The sequence below is a fragment of the Schistocerca serialis genome, chromosome 4 (genome assembly GCF_023864345.2).
Source record: "Schistocerca serialis cubense isolate TAMUIC-IGC-003099 chromosome 4, iqSchSeri2.2, whole genome shotgun sequence".
NCBI lineage: Eukaryota > Metazoa > Arthropoda > Insecta > Orthoptera > Acrididae > Schistocerca > Schistocerca serialis.
In genome coordinates, this window is record NC_064641.1 from 572,142,988 (window position 1) to 572,159,711 (window position 16,724).

Genomic DNA, 16,724 nt, shown 5'->3' on the forward strand with positions numbered 1-16,724 from the left:
ACATACGCATAATATGCTCTTTCGTCAATACTTGAGAAAGGTGTCTGAGAAATTAATCGAATTGGGAACAGATACAACATGAGTGGGAGAATTTATATCTTAGCTTATGCAAATGGTATCTAGCTGTGACAGAATTGGAAGCCGAGGTGCCGGGCATATTGAAGGATCTAGTACAAAATGCAAGCTAACTAGGATTCAAAATCAATGCCATCGCGACAGGATCAACAGGGTTTTCCAGAAAAGCAGTTTGAAGTGCGGCATATTATGTGCCAGAACACCTGGGTCTACCACCAAGACTACTTACAGCTGACGATGAAACGATGTGTTACTAATGTGAGATCAAAGCACATATTGACCTGACGGACTACTTCAGATGAACACATATAATGTATTAATAGCTCCAGTGATGTAAACTGGAAATAGGACGTTTGGTACAACAAAGCCACCCGACGAGAAACTACTAATTTCAAATCGAAAATACTTGACAAAGGTGTAAAATACAGGGAACTGAAGAGAAAGAGGGAGAACAACTACAAGCAACCACACATCCTGCAGAAAATGAAGGGAAGATTACATCAACAGCAAACCGCACGCCTCAAAACTTCAGATACGTTTCTCATAGGCCGGCCTAAGTGGCCGTGCGGTTAAAGGCGCTGCAGTCCGGAACCGCAAGACCGCTAAGGTCGCAGGTTCGAATCCTGCCTCGGGCATGGATGTTTGTGATGTCTTTAGGTTAGTTAGGTTTAACTAGTTCTAAGTTCTAGGGGACTAATGACCTCAGCAGTTGAGTCCCATAGTGCTCAGCGCCATTTGAACCATTTTTTTCGTTTCTCATACCCCGAAAGCACTAATTGAATCAATTCATAACAGACCGCTGAAGTACAGGTTGTGCCAGATATTGAGAGTTGTACGCAGTGTCTAGCGTCTTGCATTAGAAAAAGACTTTATTTTTACACAACCATTCGGAATCGATGGAGTCATGTTCTAGTCCGACTCTTTGCAGTCCTTACATTTGGTGAATAATCTTAGTGTTGAATTTCTTTGTGTATCAATATTCTAGGCTACATCTATTAGTTACTACTATGTGTACCAAGTGAAATGTACAAATATTTGTAACTACCCACTTTACTTAAGCTCACAAGTCGCTCATAATTATACTTCCGACATCACGTGGATCTATTTAAAATTAATATGCCGGCCGATGTGGCCGTGCGGTTCTAGGCGCTTCAGTCTGGAACCGCGCGACCGCTACGCTCGCAGGTTCGAATCCTGCCTGGGGCATGGATGTGTGTGATGTCCTTAGGTTAGTTAGGTTTAAGTAGTTCTAAGTTCTAGGGAACTGATGACCTAAGATGTTAAGTCCCATAGTGCTCAGAGCCATTTGAACCATTTTTTTGGAAATTAATATGAAACAGATACAATTTTTTTATGTTTATAGGGCAACCGGTTGCATGGTCTGAGTATACAAAGCGCCACAAATATCATTTTAGCACTTGGGTCTGAATTCCTATAGTTGTATGGGGGTCTGCGCTTCGTAGGTAAACGGCAATCTGAATACCTTTTAGAGGTCACAGACAGCTTTTTGAAATCGTATTCATATTATATACATATGTTATCGCAAATCAACACATCCAGAGATATCATACGGTAACCTGACGAGTGCTAAGCTTACCTTTTCTAAGGATGTTGCGGTTAGCGGCGAAATATAACAAAAGTCGGTTTCACTTTAACAATGTGTGTATGTGTGTGTGTGTGTGTGTGTATACGTTATTCACACTCATAAAATCGATGTCCACATCACACTGATATTAACGGGTCCGCCTTATGCTTGTACATGTATACATAAATGGAGTGACCGGTTACAAATATTTGGATATTATAATTGTTATTAAGTACGTATATCACTCGATATTTCTAACTGCTGTAACTATGTACTAAAAATATTGTAACGTCTTTGATACGAGTTGTAATCATTAAAAAACCGCGAATCAAATAGTGATCAAATCCCGTTAACAACCCGAAATCGTAATGCCCGAAATTACTGACCTGAGAATCATCAAGGACGCGCCACATCAAATGAAACTATGTTATCTCATAAAAGATGATTTACCGAGAGTCGTGGCAATCGATATATTTACAACTGGTCACAGCGTGAAAACTGGTGGAAAAAATAAAAACACATTTGCCTCTGAAACTTTTTTATATCTGGGCAGGAATCAGCTGTGGTGACCATAAGAAATCCATTGTTACGCAAATCGGGTTTTTTGACAGGTCGTCGGTACAGGGACGAGTGACACCGAACGAAATCCGCCACCAGTGGCGATTCTTCCCCTTTTTTCCAGAACGACAATGCTCGTCTCTTCAGAACACTAACGCAACAAGATGACGGAGCCACTCGAACGACATGTTCAGTATGTCAGCATGCCCTGGCAGCTGTATGGCAGCGAGGTCGGCAAATCAGATGACTGATTCAAACTGGAAATGTAGCCTTCTCGAGATAGGACAAAACGTCTCTTAATATCTCCTCAATGTAATATGTAGCTATAATGGGCGTCTTGGTCGTTTCCAGTGACTGCGCCTTAAATCTTTCCACCGATTTACTCGTATTAACATAAAAGTAAAACCGATTATTTTTACCATCAGTAGTCATTAGTGCATAGATTTATGGTTTTCTTGACGAACGCTTAGCCGACTTGTAGCTTTTATGATACAGAACTGTAACCGTTTTGCTCACACCAATTTTCATTTTATGTCAGTGTCTTCGACGACAGTGCCTTCATGTAGTGTCGTTACTTTTTACTGTGCTCTGAGGGGTCTCAAAATATATACTGTCACTGCTACGAAGCGTACCTCTTACAGTCACTTAAACAGTTATTAGTGCTCTTATACCATCACTCAGCGTTAGTAAATGGGAACAATTACAGAGCTGGAGGACTAATTATATGGCTTATTATTGTTTATCCATTCCTGACCACAATCAGTCGATCTTGGAAGGTGCCGTTAATCTGCACAGCAGAGAGCTCATGATTCATTTGCCCGTCGTCTCAGCCACGGCGCTATTGGCTGGCACAGTTTACGACTGCCTTCTCAGACACGCTGATGTAAACCCTGCACTTATGCGCAGTTAATCAGATCAATCGGCACGCCGGAGCAAAGACTGCTAATGGGATACTGTCGCCGTTTCTATTCGTGCCAAATGCAGCAACAGCCTGTTAAGAAACTGTAGTAATTCAGCGTCAAATAGAAACTTCAGCTATCGTTATGTGTCATTTATGATTCTTTTTTAACTCGAAAAAGTACATACCACTCTGACTGCATCCTAGCTATCAATCCTTCTGACAGGCATAAGACAGGACCGTAGGGAAGTTATCATAATAAAGCTCGGTCATTCTCGTTAAGTATATGGGTTGAATAGAAATTTCAAATAAACCAACTCACTCTTTCTAAGCGAGATCGCTCGCATGTGTAGTGCGATGACGTTCGAAAAGATGGTTTTCAACACTAGTACATTTCCTCTAGAGAAAGAACTGAGGTGATGTAAATATCCTAACCAACAGGCCTAGTGCCAGTGTTCAAATGCTAACGCAGTACCTCATGTGACTAAGTGGGACGTTGTCGAGAAATACACTGCTGTAGAAGAAGTTAAGCTTTGCGTTTCTTTTGGTGCTAATTGAAAATAGTAACTAATGTGTCAGTACTTCTACTCTATTAATGACCAAGATTGCTACGATCACAATACCGCACAATCAAACATCACTTACATCCAGAAACTACATTCATTTGCCACGAGGAGAGAAGGGCGACCTTAACTTAGCATATTAGCATGTCTCAGACGAAATCTAGCCACAACATTCGGAAACAAAATAAATCCAAGTATAGGTCTACATGTACGGTACACTGTCATTTTAATCTCTGTTTTTGTTATGTTTTTAAGTTGTGGATTCAGAAAAATTCTTAATAGTCAAGATCGCAGTTATAATTTAATTGAATACTAGTTTCGACTTATCTAAAAGCCATCTCCAGATGCTAATCAGTTTTCTGTGCTCTGCATTCGCCTGACTTCGCACATTTATCTTATTACTTGACATTGTCAAATTTGGAGATAAGCGATCTGTTGTGTTGAAGCTGTGGATTCAGAAAAACCTTTAACAGACAGGATTGCACGTGAATGGAGAATACAGAGAACTGCTAAAGATCTGCTGATGGCTTGTAGATAAGCCGAAACTTAGCCAATAAAATTATAACAGCGATCTTGACTATTAAGGGTTTTCCTGGCTCGACAGCTTCAACACAACAAATCGATTATTTCCAAATCTGACTACGAACAATAAGATGTTTTATCACGATTTGGTGTATACGAGACAATGTAGCTTAGCTATCAAGAGACCATAACAAGACGAAGAAAATACAAGAGTTTGTTCAAGATATCTAGCCAAGTCCGCGACGGCACAGAAAACCTTTTTGCAGACTGAACATAACACGGTATCCTCGAAAAAATTAATGTACAATATTAGTAGTGCATAACGAAAGTGTGCCACGTTCAGAATCCTCAAGTTACACATGAATAACTTATTGGGTAGTATTAACTGCGATCTCCGAATTTTCGCAGTTGACGCACTTATACATTCAGGAGTATTAACCGATGTAGTCATATCTGGACAAAACAGCATCCTGGTGTAAAATCTTTCCTCTAGGTCTTAAAGTAGATAAATATGAAGTTTTCTATTTTAAAATATTTTTTTAAAAAATATAGAAATGTTTGATCACGCGATTAGCAAGTCGCAACTATACGCAATCACTACATATATCTATATACAGGTGTAAAATAACGCGCGGATATCAAATGGAAGGATGTATAAGTGGTAGTATAAGTGTATAAGTGGCTAGAGTCACTTTATTAGTCGAATACTGGGAATCATCAGTTTATCTACGGATGAGATGACTTTCAAAACACATGTACTACTTGTAACAGATTAATGTCCATGCGTGAAATTTCAAATCAGGTCTTACCAACACCGCACGTCGTTACAAAATGTAACAGAAATGACGAAAATGACACCAAACATATCGCAAAAACCAACTTTAAACAATCTAAGTATCAGATTTCAGGGCTGAGCTTACGATTATTGTTTAGCCCTCTCCGTCGCGATTGTGTAGAGTTTATGATGGGGAAAAAGGGAGCCATAACAGCACGCATAGACGCATATAAGCAATCTGTCAATGAAACAGAAAAGTACCATCTGATTCGGAAAATACAGATTTAGGTGTGGACAATTTCAAGGCGCCTTCAAATTTGTTTACTTCCCGACAGAGATCCATCAAGCGTTAGCAGGTAGGAAACTAGTGACAAATGAAACGCTTAGTTTAGACGAACTGGAGCCAAATTTATATACAAGTAATGCGCATCAGGCAGTAGATACCATTTACGTATAAAACATTTAAAGACACAGGGCGCCTGCATAAGTCATAAAAGAGAAATTCGCTGAAGAGGTTCATGAGATGTGCCACTAACAATAAGATAATCTTTTGACGGACATGCTCTTAACGGTGGAATAGATACGAAACTCTCTCGGAAAGGAAGTTAATCAGTACAATTATTTATCATAAGTCTTAGTCCCATTCCCAAGCTGTCACTTTCGTGAACACATGCCTTCTGCTTCTGGTTGCTGAAATTACATGGTGCATCTGAAATGCTCGATGAATGGTGCCATGAAAACAGAAAACAGAATATACAAACGGAAAAGGTACTTTTGGCAACGCTTATAAGGCTGCTAGAAAACATCAGTGTCGAAAATCGACCGAAAAATCGATGTCGCCGTCGAACTGAAAAACTGGCAGTTGTGCACTGGAACCATGATCGTTGCTTATCCTACCCCTGATCGAACTGAGGCCCCTCTGACTGATGGCTGGCAGAAAATTATTTTGGTCGCACAGATCAATGAAAAATTCTGCAATTTCCATTCCAGTTGCCTTCTACTTGTCAATGAAATTGTGCTGCATAAGTCGGAAACAGATGTTCCGACTTTCTAAATGATGGCGCTAACACATTTCTTGTTTTGAAACTTCCTCTCCAGCTGAAACTGTATGCCTGACCAGGTCTCAAATCCGGAACCTAGTTTGGCGGACGTACAGCTACGAGGTGAGGTTATGAAACGTGCTTGGTTAGCTCAGTCTCTCAACGTGTTCGGTCAGAGGGTTGGCTGCTCTCTGTAATAAAAAACTAAGTTAATGGATCAATGATGAACTTAAACAAACGGCATGGGGCGACCACCCCGAACACACAGAACGAACAATAACGAACAAAATGAGATAAAATAAAAAACCGGTAAAGTCACTGCCCGCGATTGTCAAGGTAACGGGTTCGAATCCCGGTCTTCCACGCAGTTTTAACCTACCAGGAAGTTTTAAAGCAGAAAGATTTATTCTGGAAACTATTACTGCTCGTCTCCAATTCCAGTCTCATAGACAGTAGCCGATTTCGTGGCAGCGTCTTTTGTGCTTTTTCGACGTCATCCACCGTTAATCTCGCTGACTATCGATCCTATCGTTGCGCATCATCGGAAATTTTCTTTCCATTACGAAAACATTTTAGCCAGTCGTAAACTTATATACTACTCACAGCATCAATTCCCTACACTCAAACATACTGAAGCGTTTCGGTCGCAACATGCGCACTTCCAAAGCCCGTTTTACACCAGTGACTTTCTTGTGTCAATCGACTTCTCGTGGCAAGTGAGTCTACTGCAGCACCGCTGGTGTATAATTCGTGTGCTGATTCTCACCTGCCACGTTTACACGTCGTCGCAGAAACTGGGTATATTCTGACAGCTCTCTGCTGTGCAGTTTCGTACACTGAAAGTGATTTTATTTTGGAACGTCATTACCACAAAAAATTAAAATATGAAAACAGACTTGAGGAACTAACAATGCCAATGGAATTTATCAGCGCACAATGCAAAACATACTGTGGATGTTTTTTACAAAGGTCGTATAAGTTTTCCACAATGCTGAGAACTGGAAGAATAGGAAAAGTTTTGTCCAAACGTTTCATAACATCAATATCTATTAACACGAGAAAATGTATACCTACAAATCCATCAAAACAATAGTTACAACGCAATAATTAGCGCTTTTTATTTCATATTTTGGTTCTTATTTTGTTCCTAATTGCCAAACAAGCTCTATAACAATATTTCTCTTTCAGTGGTTCGGGGTCTTTCACTACTAAAAGAATTTTCATTATAAAGCTTTTTCATATATTTACGTTACTGTTTATGTATAGTACAAGCTCTATCTTTGTCCCGGTGTTGTAAAAGCTAAATACCTTTTTACATTCAGGCATTCGGTCTTTTTTGTGGGAAAATACAAGTAGGAAGAGTGTCAAGATCTCGTGCAAACTCTGGCATGTGTCAGAAAAACACAGTAAAGATTGAAAGAAAAATATAGAAGTCACAACAAGCACAAAATCCGTCACTTTAACATCACTGAGTGCAGTGAGAATAGCTTAATATTTAAAAAAATAAAATGCAGTCGTCAGCTGCACCTATATTTTTATTATGCTTTTCCAGTTTCGACAAATAAATTTGTCATCTACGGAAACCTACAAAATTAGGGATATTATAAATCTTTACACCTTGGCTACACATTTATGTGAAGTATAAGACTTAGTATATTATGGAAACTTACTTAGTACTGGTTTAGCAGATGTCAATATCGTCTTCATAATCTGTCGATACTGCTAAAGCGTAATAAAATATTATATTTGCAGCTGACGACTGAATCTTACACTGACAAATATTTACTACAGCCATGAATAAAATAATAGTCTAATGCATCACAAAATCAAAGGATAAAAAATATTAAAAACACACAAAAAACACCAAATCCATTACTATAATGCATGTGAGCACGGCGCGAATAGTTTACTGCCAATTTTAGCGGGTAGACGTCTCGGTCTTCAGCATGCACAGGATTTTAATACTCTACATTCTGCACAGTCACCTGATCCTAACGCACTCTCTATGTGGTTGGCGGCTGGTTTATACGCAGAGACCTGACGCGCACCCTCCACAAGTAGACGATTTTGACCATAAAACCGCTCGTGTAAAACTAGCTCTACACATGTTTGCATATAGCATAACGATTCATTTGGGGAACATTTCGAAATGTTAAAAAAAGATTAGTGAGACACAAAAGTACAAATCCATTACTATAACACAGGTGGGTGTGTCGAGAACAGGTTTACTTCTGATGTTTAACAGACGACAGCACAGTGCCCTGTTTCTGCGCATGCGCAGTGTCCAACACACTCTGGATTTCAAAACTACACGCGGCACACTCAATTGATCACAGACCCACTCGCTACGCATTTGGAGGCTGATCTACAAGCAGGCAAGTCGCACGTTCCCACCAGGAGTAGTCGATTTTGACCACAAAGACACTCGCGTAAAACGGGCTTAACAAACGTTTGTCCATTAGGTAACGGTCCATTTGGCGAATGTTTAGACGAATCTCGTAATGCAGGCAAGAGCGGGGCACGCAAACAGTAAGTAATCAGTGTGTTGTCGCTCACCGTTCTGCACACCATCTCCGCAGAGCTGCTGACGGACGATGCGCCCTCGGCTGCAGCCAGACCACGATTGCCGGCGTGGCGTGTCTTGCGCGCGCTGTGTTGCAGTGAGTGACACTTGGGGTAGGTGGGGCGGAGCGGAGCGTCTGTTCGCCCCCTCGCTGCGCGGGGCCGCTCCCCCTCGTGGGTGGCTCATATAAAATTAATGGGCACAGTTCTCTCGAACGATTTTGTGCGCCCGCGTTCTGTGAAATGACGTCGTAATTATGCGTGTGTTCGCGCAGCGGCGGAGGCCAGGGCTAACGACGACGGCGTGACTCATGCGTAGCTCCTGGGCTGCACGCGGCCAGCGCGCTCCCACTTTGTCTCGTTTTATTGCTGGCCGCTGTAGCAGAAGCGCGGCAACTCTAATGGGATCCGCGGCCCATCGTCCGCGCTGCCGAGGCCTTATTTGATTCCCCAGTCACAAACTAGTGCGGGTGCAAAAATCGTCCCGTCTCCGACGAGAGATAAGCTTACGTCACTGGTGCTAAAAATCTTCTGAGTTATCGGGCCTCGTCGTATTCATCTAACCCCTCCAATACTTGATGGAACATATTTTGTGTTAAGACATAATGACCATTCTAGACTCTGAGAAGCTCATCTGCAGAAGCCAGCACGGTTTTAGGAAACAGTGGTCATGCGAGACACAGCTGGCCCTCTTTGTGCATGATATACAAAAGGCTCTAGATACCGGCTCCCAGGTTGATGCCATATTTCTCGACTTTCGAAAGGCGTTCGACTCAGTTCGGCACTGTCGCCTGCTACAAAAATTGCGCGCTTACGGTCTATCCAGTGACATATGCGGTTGGATAGAAAGTTTTCTAACAGACAGGGAGCAGTATGTCGTCCTGAACGGGGTAACTTAAACAGAAACAAGAGTAACTTCAGGTGTGCCCCAGAGGAGCGTAATAAGTCCTCTGCTTTTTACGATCTGGTTGATGGTATTGACAGAGGCCTTAGACTGTTTGCCGATGATGTTGTAGTCTACAGAATGTAGTATCACACGAATGTTGTGAACAAATCAATGAGGATTTGCAGAAAATATATGCGTGGTGTAATGACTGGCAGTTATCTCTCAATATTAGTAAGTATAAGCTACTGCGCATAACAAGGCGAAAATCCCCATTAATGTATGGGTACAAAATAAATGATCAGTCTTTGGAAGCGGTAACATCAGTCAAGTATCTGGGTGTGACTATTCGAAATGATCTCAAATGGAATGGTCAGATTACACAAGTAACGGGTAAGGCGAACTTTAGATTGCGGTTTATTGGTAGAATCCTGAAGCGATGCAGTCCTTCAACAAAGGAAGTAGCTTACAATACGTTAGTTCGTCCAGTCTTAGAGTATTGTTCGTCTGTATGGCACCCTTACCAGTTGGGTCTCATTCAAGAAATAGAGAAAGTCCAAAGAAGAGCGGCAAGATTCGTGACTGGTACATTTAGCCATCGCGAGAGCGTTTCAAATCTCATAGAAAGTTTGAAGTAGGACACACTTGCAGATAGACTACGCGCTAAACAGAAGGGGCTGCTCACTAAATTCCGAAGCCCAATCTTCACCGAGGATGTAGAGCATATATTATTACCACCAACTTTCAAATCGTGTAGCCGGCCGCGGTGGTCTCGCGGTAAGGCGCTCAGTCCGGAACCGCGCGACTGCTACGTCGCAGGTTCGAATCCTGCCTCGGGCATGGATGTGTGTGATGTCCTTAGGTTGGTTAGGTTTAAGTAGTTCTAAGTTCTAGGGGACTAATGACCACAGAAGTTAAGTCCCATAGTGCTCAGAGCCATTTGAACCATTTTTTTCAAATCGCGTAATGATCATCATTCAAAGATAAGGGAAATGAGAGCTCGTACTGAGGCGTTCAGACAGTCGTTTTTCCCTCGTGCGATCCGCGAGTGGAACAAAGGGGGGAAATATGACTCTGGCGCGAATTGTGCCCTCCCCCACACACCGCTTGGTGGCTAGAAGAGTATATATGTAGATGTAGATGTTTCAACTCCCCAATATGGATCTTCTTCAGGATCCTTTCGTGCCTCCCGGTCGCTGAAAATTTACTAGTTCGACAGGCTGCAGATGACAATATCTTCCTCTGTGACGTGGCACTTCTCCAGTGGCGGATCCGAGAGGAGTTCAGGGAGGTCATCATACCCCTTCACTCCTCCCCAAAAGAACATTTTACTAAAAGTGTTTTCATTTTAACATAAATTCCTTCCACCCGTAATCCTAAACAGCACAGGAATAACCTTTCCTGCAAAGAACTTGGTCATAATTCTCGATCATCACTTAGTTTGAATTGTACACACAGCTCCAGTCTCTAAGGAGTTGTCGTCATTTCATTCAGTACAGAAGTACAGTGGAGGGAAGGCGACGTTCATTTCAAAGAACACTATTGAGAAAATTTAAAGAACCGGCATTTGAGGCTGATTGCAGAACGATTCTACAGCCGCCAAAGTACATTTCACGTAAGGAGCACGAAGGCAAGATTAGAGAGATTAGGGCTCATACACAGGCAAACAGACAGCCATTTTTCACTCGCAGTATTTGCGAGTGGAACATGAAAGGAAATGACTAGTAGTGGTACAAGGGACCCTCCGCAATGCACCTTGCGGTGGCTTGCGGAGTATGTATGTAGATGTAGATAAAAACGTATTTCCTCTCGACTTCAAAAGAAATTCGCACAGTTCCCCATACTTGATTACGGCAATGCTGTTCTCGAAGGGCTTTCGTCTAAGACCTCACGGTGGCTGGAATTAGCGAGGACTGCTTCTGTGCGATACATTTTCGACGTACGCTGTTTCGACCATATCCCTCCTGTCTACGAACAGTATCATGGCTATAAGCGATGGTAGAATATCGATCAAATCTACAACCGAAGACGACTTTTTACGTTTCAAAAATAATCCAGTTAATTTTGTTTTCTCATTTGATATAGTAGAGGAGATATGCGTCTTATACTTTACACTCAAAACGAAAGGGTATAGCTGGCGGAAGCCCTCCATCCACAAAGTCGAAGTCGATTTCGCCTACCGGAAAGTTAATGGTCGGTTTTTGTTTGGAAGGAGAAGATAAATGACAGGTTTTAAGTGCAAATTGTTGGAACAATATCTTCTTTGCCCGATTTGGAAATCCCTCCTAATTATTCTCACATTTTTGTAAAAAGATACATTATTTCGCTACTAAGTTGAAAATTTTTCACGTAATTCTCTTTAATGGCTACCTGCTCTTTCCTTTCCCTCTGAACAACCAGCAACGAAACTTACTTCCACCTACGGAATTCGAACTAGTTGCCTCAATGAAGAGAGTGTTAACTACAAAAGCTATCGATGCGGCTCTGTGCAAAAGTAGTAAAAGTTATCATATTATGCTTCAGTGTAGGAACGTGACAGGAGTCAGTTACGGAGTAAAGTCGATGCTGGTGGGGAAGCTATCATATGTGCCATTATTGAAGGTAAGTTCCCATTCTTCGGCTGGAATGCTTAGTAAAACAACGGGAAACTAACACTGTGATAGCTAGGCAGGATTAAAACTCCACTGAAACAAGAGATGTAGCCAGTATATACCCATCACTCCATTCGTGAATAGCACGAAAAGAAACATTCACAGCTGACACAAGAAAACATACTCAGAGCTCGTAGGCATCGTGTATGAAGACAAGATACAAATATACGTGTTCCCAACGAAGCATTATTATCGTTTTACATCCCGTCGACGAGAGGTCAATAGAGATGGAGCCATGCTGACATTAGGGAAGGATATGAGACAAATTGAACAGAGTCATTTTCGCGGCATTTGTATTAATTTCTACCAACTTTTATTTACGTGAGGAAAAGAACTTTGGCACTCTACATACTACCTGATGAAAAGTATACGAACACCCCTACGTAATGTGGAATCGACCGGTAGATGTCACAAGAGGCAGACACCCCAACCTAAAAGGTGGCGGGGAGTACCGTTTTGTTAGTAGACAGGCATTAACAGCAGGATGGGTTGGTCGGGAGAGCTCAGTGACTTCGAATGAGGACTACCCATTCGAGGTCACCTGAATATCAGATCCATCAGGAACGTTTAATATCTTCTAAAGCTTCCCAGGTCGACTGATGGTGATGAGATTAAGAAGTGGAAGCGCGAAGGAACAACCACAGATAACCCACTGTCAGGGAATTTCATATATTGACGGACGGGGAGTATCGAGCATTTTGTAAGGGCGGTTGTAAAAAAATCGTACGAAATCAACGGTAGGTATCACTCGTCAGTTCCAAAGTGCTACCGGTAGTCCATCTAGCACAATGGCTGTGCGTAGGGAGTTAAAAGGAATGGGGTACAAAAAGTGGTTAAGCAGCTCCTCATAAGCTTTGCATTTCTGTAGTCAGTGCTAAGGGACGCTTTAGGCTCCAATACCGACGTCACTAGACAGTGGACGGCTGGAAATAAGTAATTTGAAGCGATGAACCACGCTGTACGCCGTGGCAGGTAGAGTTTGATTTCGGCGGATGCCTGGAGAATGTTACCTGCGTAGTGCGTGGTAACAAACAGCACTAGGGTGTTTTCAGTGGGCAGGGTGTGGTCCCTTTATTGCGCAGAAGAAAACGCTAATTGCTGAAGATATGGACACGTTAGGCAGCATTGTGTAATGTGTACATTAGGGTAACAGCTCGGAGATGTTGATTGTTGAAATGAGCATAACATTGTACCTTATCATAAAACAACTTCTGTGAGGGAATGGTCTGTGAACAATAGCATCTCTGAAATGAACTGACCTGCTGAGAGTTCCGACCTGACTCCAATGGAACATCTTTGGGATGTGTTAGAATGTCGAAATCGATCCAGACCCCAGCTTCCAACATCACTACCTTCTCTGGTTTCGGATCTTGAGGAAGTACCAGCTGCCCTTACTTCACAGATATGCAGTCAACTCACTGAAAGTATTCTCAGCCATCATAAAGGTGAAGGGCGGACATACCCCATATCAATGTCCACTAATAGATGTATCCTCGGAGTCTTTCGCGGTGGAATGCTTCAATAAAATCTTGCCGGTTTACAAGCCGCGCCGGCCTGTGTGACCGAGCGGTTCTAGGCGATTCGGACTGGAACCGCTCGACCGCTACGGTCTCAGGCTCGAATCCTGCCTCGGGTATGGATGTGTGTGATGTCCTTAGGTTAGTTAGGTTTAAGTAGTTCTAAGTTCTAGGGGACTGATGATCTCAGATGGTAAGTCCTATAGTGCTCAGAGCCATTTGAACCATTCTACAAGCTGCGTCATTTCGAATAAAACAATCGAGCTTTCGACAGCTGTATCCACCACAGTCGTCAGGAGTTGAACTTACTGACTGCCGCAGCAGGCACGGTGTTCTGCTTACATAGAGACAATTGTAGCGTCTGAGACCTTAAAGAACACCGTGCCACCCTCGGAAGTTAGTGATTTCAACTCCTGGTAACGGTAGCGGAGGAATCTATCGAAAGCTTGATTGTTTTATTCGAAATGGCGCTGCTTGTAAACTGAGAAGATCTTACAGATATACTAATAGACGTCGGTTACTTTCGTTCAGATAGTTTATTTCATACTTGGAGCAAGCAAACAAGACGTGCAAGTGATTTAAGGACATAAATCTCTGCTATACTCTCTTGTTTTGTGAACTTTATGTCGGCCGGAGGGGCCGTACGGTTGTAGGCGCTATAGTCTGGAACCGAGCGACCGCTACGGTCGCAGGTTCGAATCCTGCCTCGGGCATGGATGTGTGTGATGTAATTATGTTAGTTAGGTTTAATTAGTTCTAAGTTCTAGGCGACTGATGACCTCAGAAGTTAAGTCGCATAGTGCTCAGAGCCATTTGAACCATTTGTGAACTTTCTGTGTACACTTTAAACTACTGCTAAATTCGTAACGCGCCGTAATTTTTGTTATAAGTAATGCTGAAGTTGCCAAGTTTTTAGACAAATTAGGTACCAATTTTATCTGCTTGACAAAATAGTCTCAGATGCCCAAGTGAAGCGTCTCTCATCTTTACTGGATGTATTTTTCCACGAGACGTGGATTCCATTTACAGTCTGTTAAGGAAGAGCATGGACGGCATTACACAAAGATACGATATTGCGGTTGCTATGTTATTCTGATTACGATGTAAATTTCCTTCGCAAATGCATGCATACATGCCACAGCCGTTACGAAACACATCAAATGAATTCGCAATTGCGAATAAGGACTACCATCAGCTGTAGTATGGAATGACGACAATGAAAATTTATGTCGGATCGGGATTCGAACCCGAATTTCCGCTTATCGCGATCCGTCGCCTTACTGTTTCACTATCCGCGCACGACTCACGACCAGACCCAAACCTCCATACTCGTCAACCATGCGTCTACGACCTGTACTCGTACATCCATTATATATACACTCCTGGAAATGGAAAAAAGAACACATTGACACCTGTGTGTCAGACCCACCATACTTGCTCCGGACACTGCGAGAGGGCTGTACAAGCAATGATCACACGCACGGCACAGCGGACACACCAGGAACCGCCGTGTTGGCCGTCGAATGGCGCTAGCTGCGCAGCATTTGTGCACCGCCGCCATCAGTGTCAGCCAGTTTGCCGTGGCATACGGAGCTCCATCGCAGTCTTTAACACTGGTAGCATGCCGTGACAGCGTGGACGTGAACCGTATGTGCAGTTGACGGACTTTGAGCGAGGACGTATAGTGGGCATGCGGGAGGCCGGGTGGACGTACCGCCGAATTGCTCAACACGTGGGGCGTGAGGTCTCCACATTACATCGATGTTGTCGCCAGTGGTCGGCGGAAGGTGCACGTGCCCGTCGACCTGGGACCGGACCGCAGCGACGCACGGATGCACGCCAAGACCGTAGGATCCCACGCAGTGCCGTAGGGGACCGCACCGCCACTTCCCAGCAAATTAGGGACACTGTTGCTCCTGGGGTATCGGCGAGGACCATTCGCAACCGTCTCCATGAAGCTGGGCTACGGTCCCGCACACCGTTAGGCCGTCTTCCGCTCACGCCCCAACATCGTGCAGCCCACCTCCAGTGGTGTCGCGACAGGCGTGAATGGAGGGACGAATGGAGACGTGTCGTCTTCAGCGATGAGAGTCGCTTCTGCCTTGGTGCCAATGATGGTCGTATGCGTGTTTGGCGCCGTGCAGGTGAGCGCCACAATCAGGACTGCATACGACCGAGGCACACAGGGCCAACACCCGGCATCATGGTGTGGGGAGCGATCTCCTACACTGGCCGTACACCACTGGTGATCGTCGAGGGGACACTGAATAGTGCACGGTACATCCAAACCGTCATCGAACCCATCGTTCTACCATTCCTAGACCGGCAAGGGAACTTGCTGTTCCAACAGGACAATGCACGTCCGCATGTATCCCGTGCCACCCAACGTGCTCTAGAAGGTGTAAGTCAACTACCCTGGCCAGCAAGATCTCCGAATCTGTCCCCCATTGAGCATGTTTGGGACTGGATGAAGCGTCGTCTCACCCGGTCTGCACGTCCAGCACGAACGCTGGTCCAACTGAGGCGCCAGGTGGAAATGGCATGGCAAGCCGTTCCACAGGACTACATCCAGCATCTCTACGATCGTCTCCATGGGAGAATAGCAGCCTGCATTGCTGCGAAAGGTGGATATACACTGTACTAGTGCCCCGACATTGTGCATGCTCTGTTGCCTGTGTCTATGTGCCTGTGGTTCTGTCAGTGTGATCATGTGATGTATCTGACCCCAGGAATGTGTCAATAAAGTTTCCCCTTCCTGGGACAATGAATTCACGGTGTTCTTATTTCAATTTCCAGGAGTGTATATTCCTGTATAGGTCAGGCGTTGTGTGCATGGCCGGCCGTTGTGGCCGAGCGGTACTAGGCGCTTCAGTCCGGAACCACGCTTCTGCTGCGGTCGCAGGATCGAATCCTGCTCGGGCATGGATGTGTGTGATGTCCATAGGTTAGTTGGGTTTAAGTAGTTCGAAGTCTAGGTGACTGATGACCTCAGATGATAAGTCCCATAGTGCTCAGGGCCACTGAACCATTTGTGTGCATGTGTGATTCTGATTACGATGTAGAGTCCCTATGGACGTGCATGCCAAATGGTAAGA

General features: G+C 43.7%; 1 protein-coding gene across 3 annotated transcripts in view; it reads right to left on the reverse strand.

Annotated features, from left to right (window-relative positions):
* Positions 1 to 16,724, reverse strand: part of LOC126475308 (POU domain, class 3, transcription factor 2) — a 654,696-nt gene that overhangs the window by 356,025 nt on the left and 281,947 nt on the right. Inside the window, exon 1 of one of the 3 annotated variants that reach the window (XM_050103083.1) lies at positions 8,573 to 8,618. The exons of the other annotated variants lie outside the window; for them this stretch is intronic. Within the exon in view, the coding sequence (XP_049959040.1) occupies positions 8,573 to 8,587 (15 nt within the window). The 5' untranslated portion in view covers positions 8,588 to 8,618. Of the gene's footprint in view, positions 1 to 8,572; positions 8,619 to 16,724 lie in introns of those variants that run through there. 3 annotated transcript variants of the gene reach the window in all.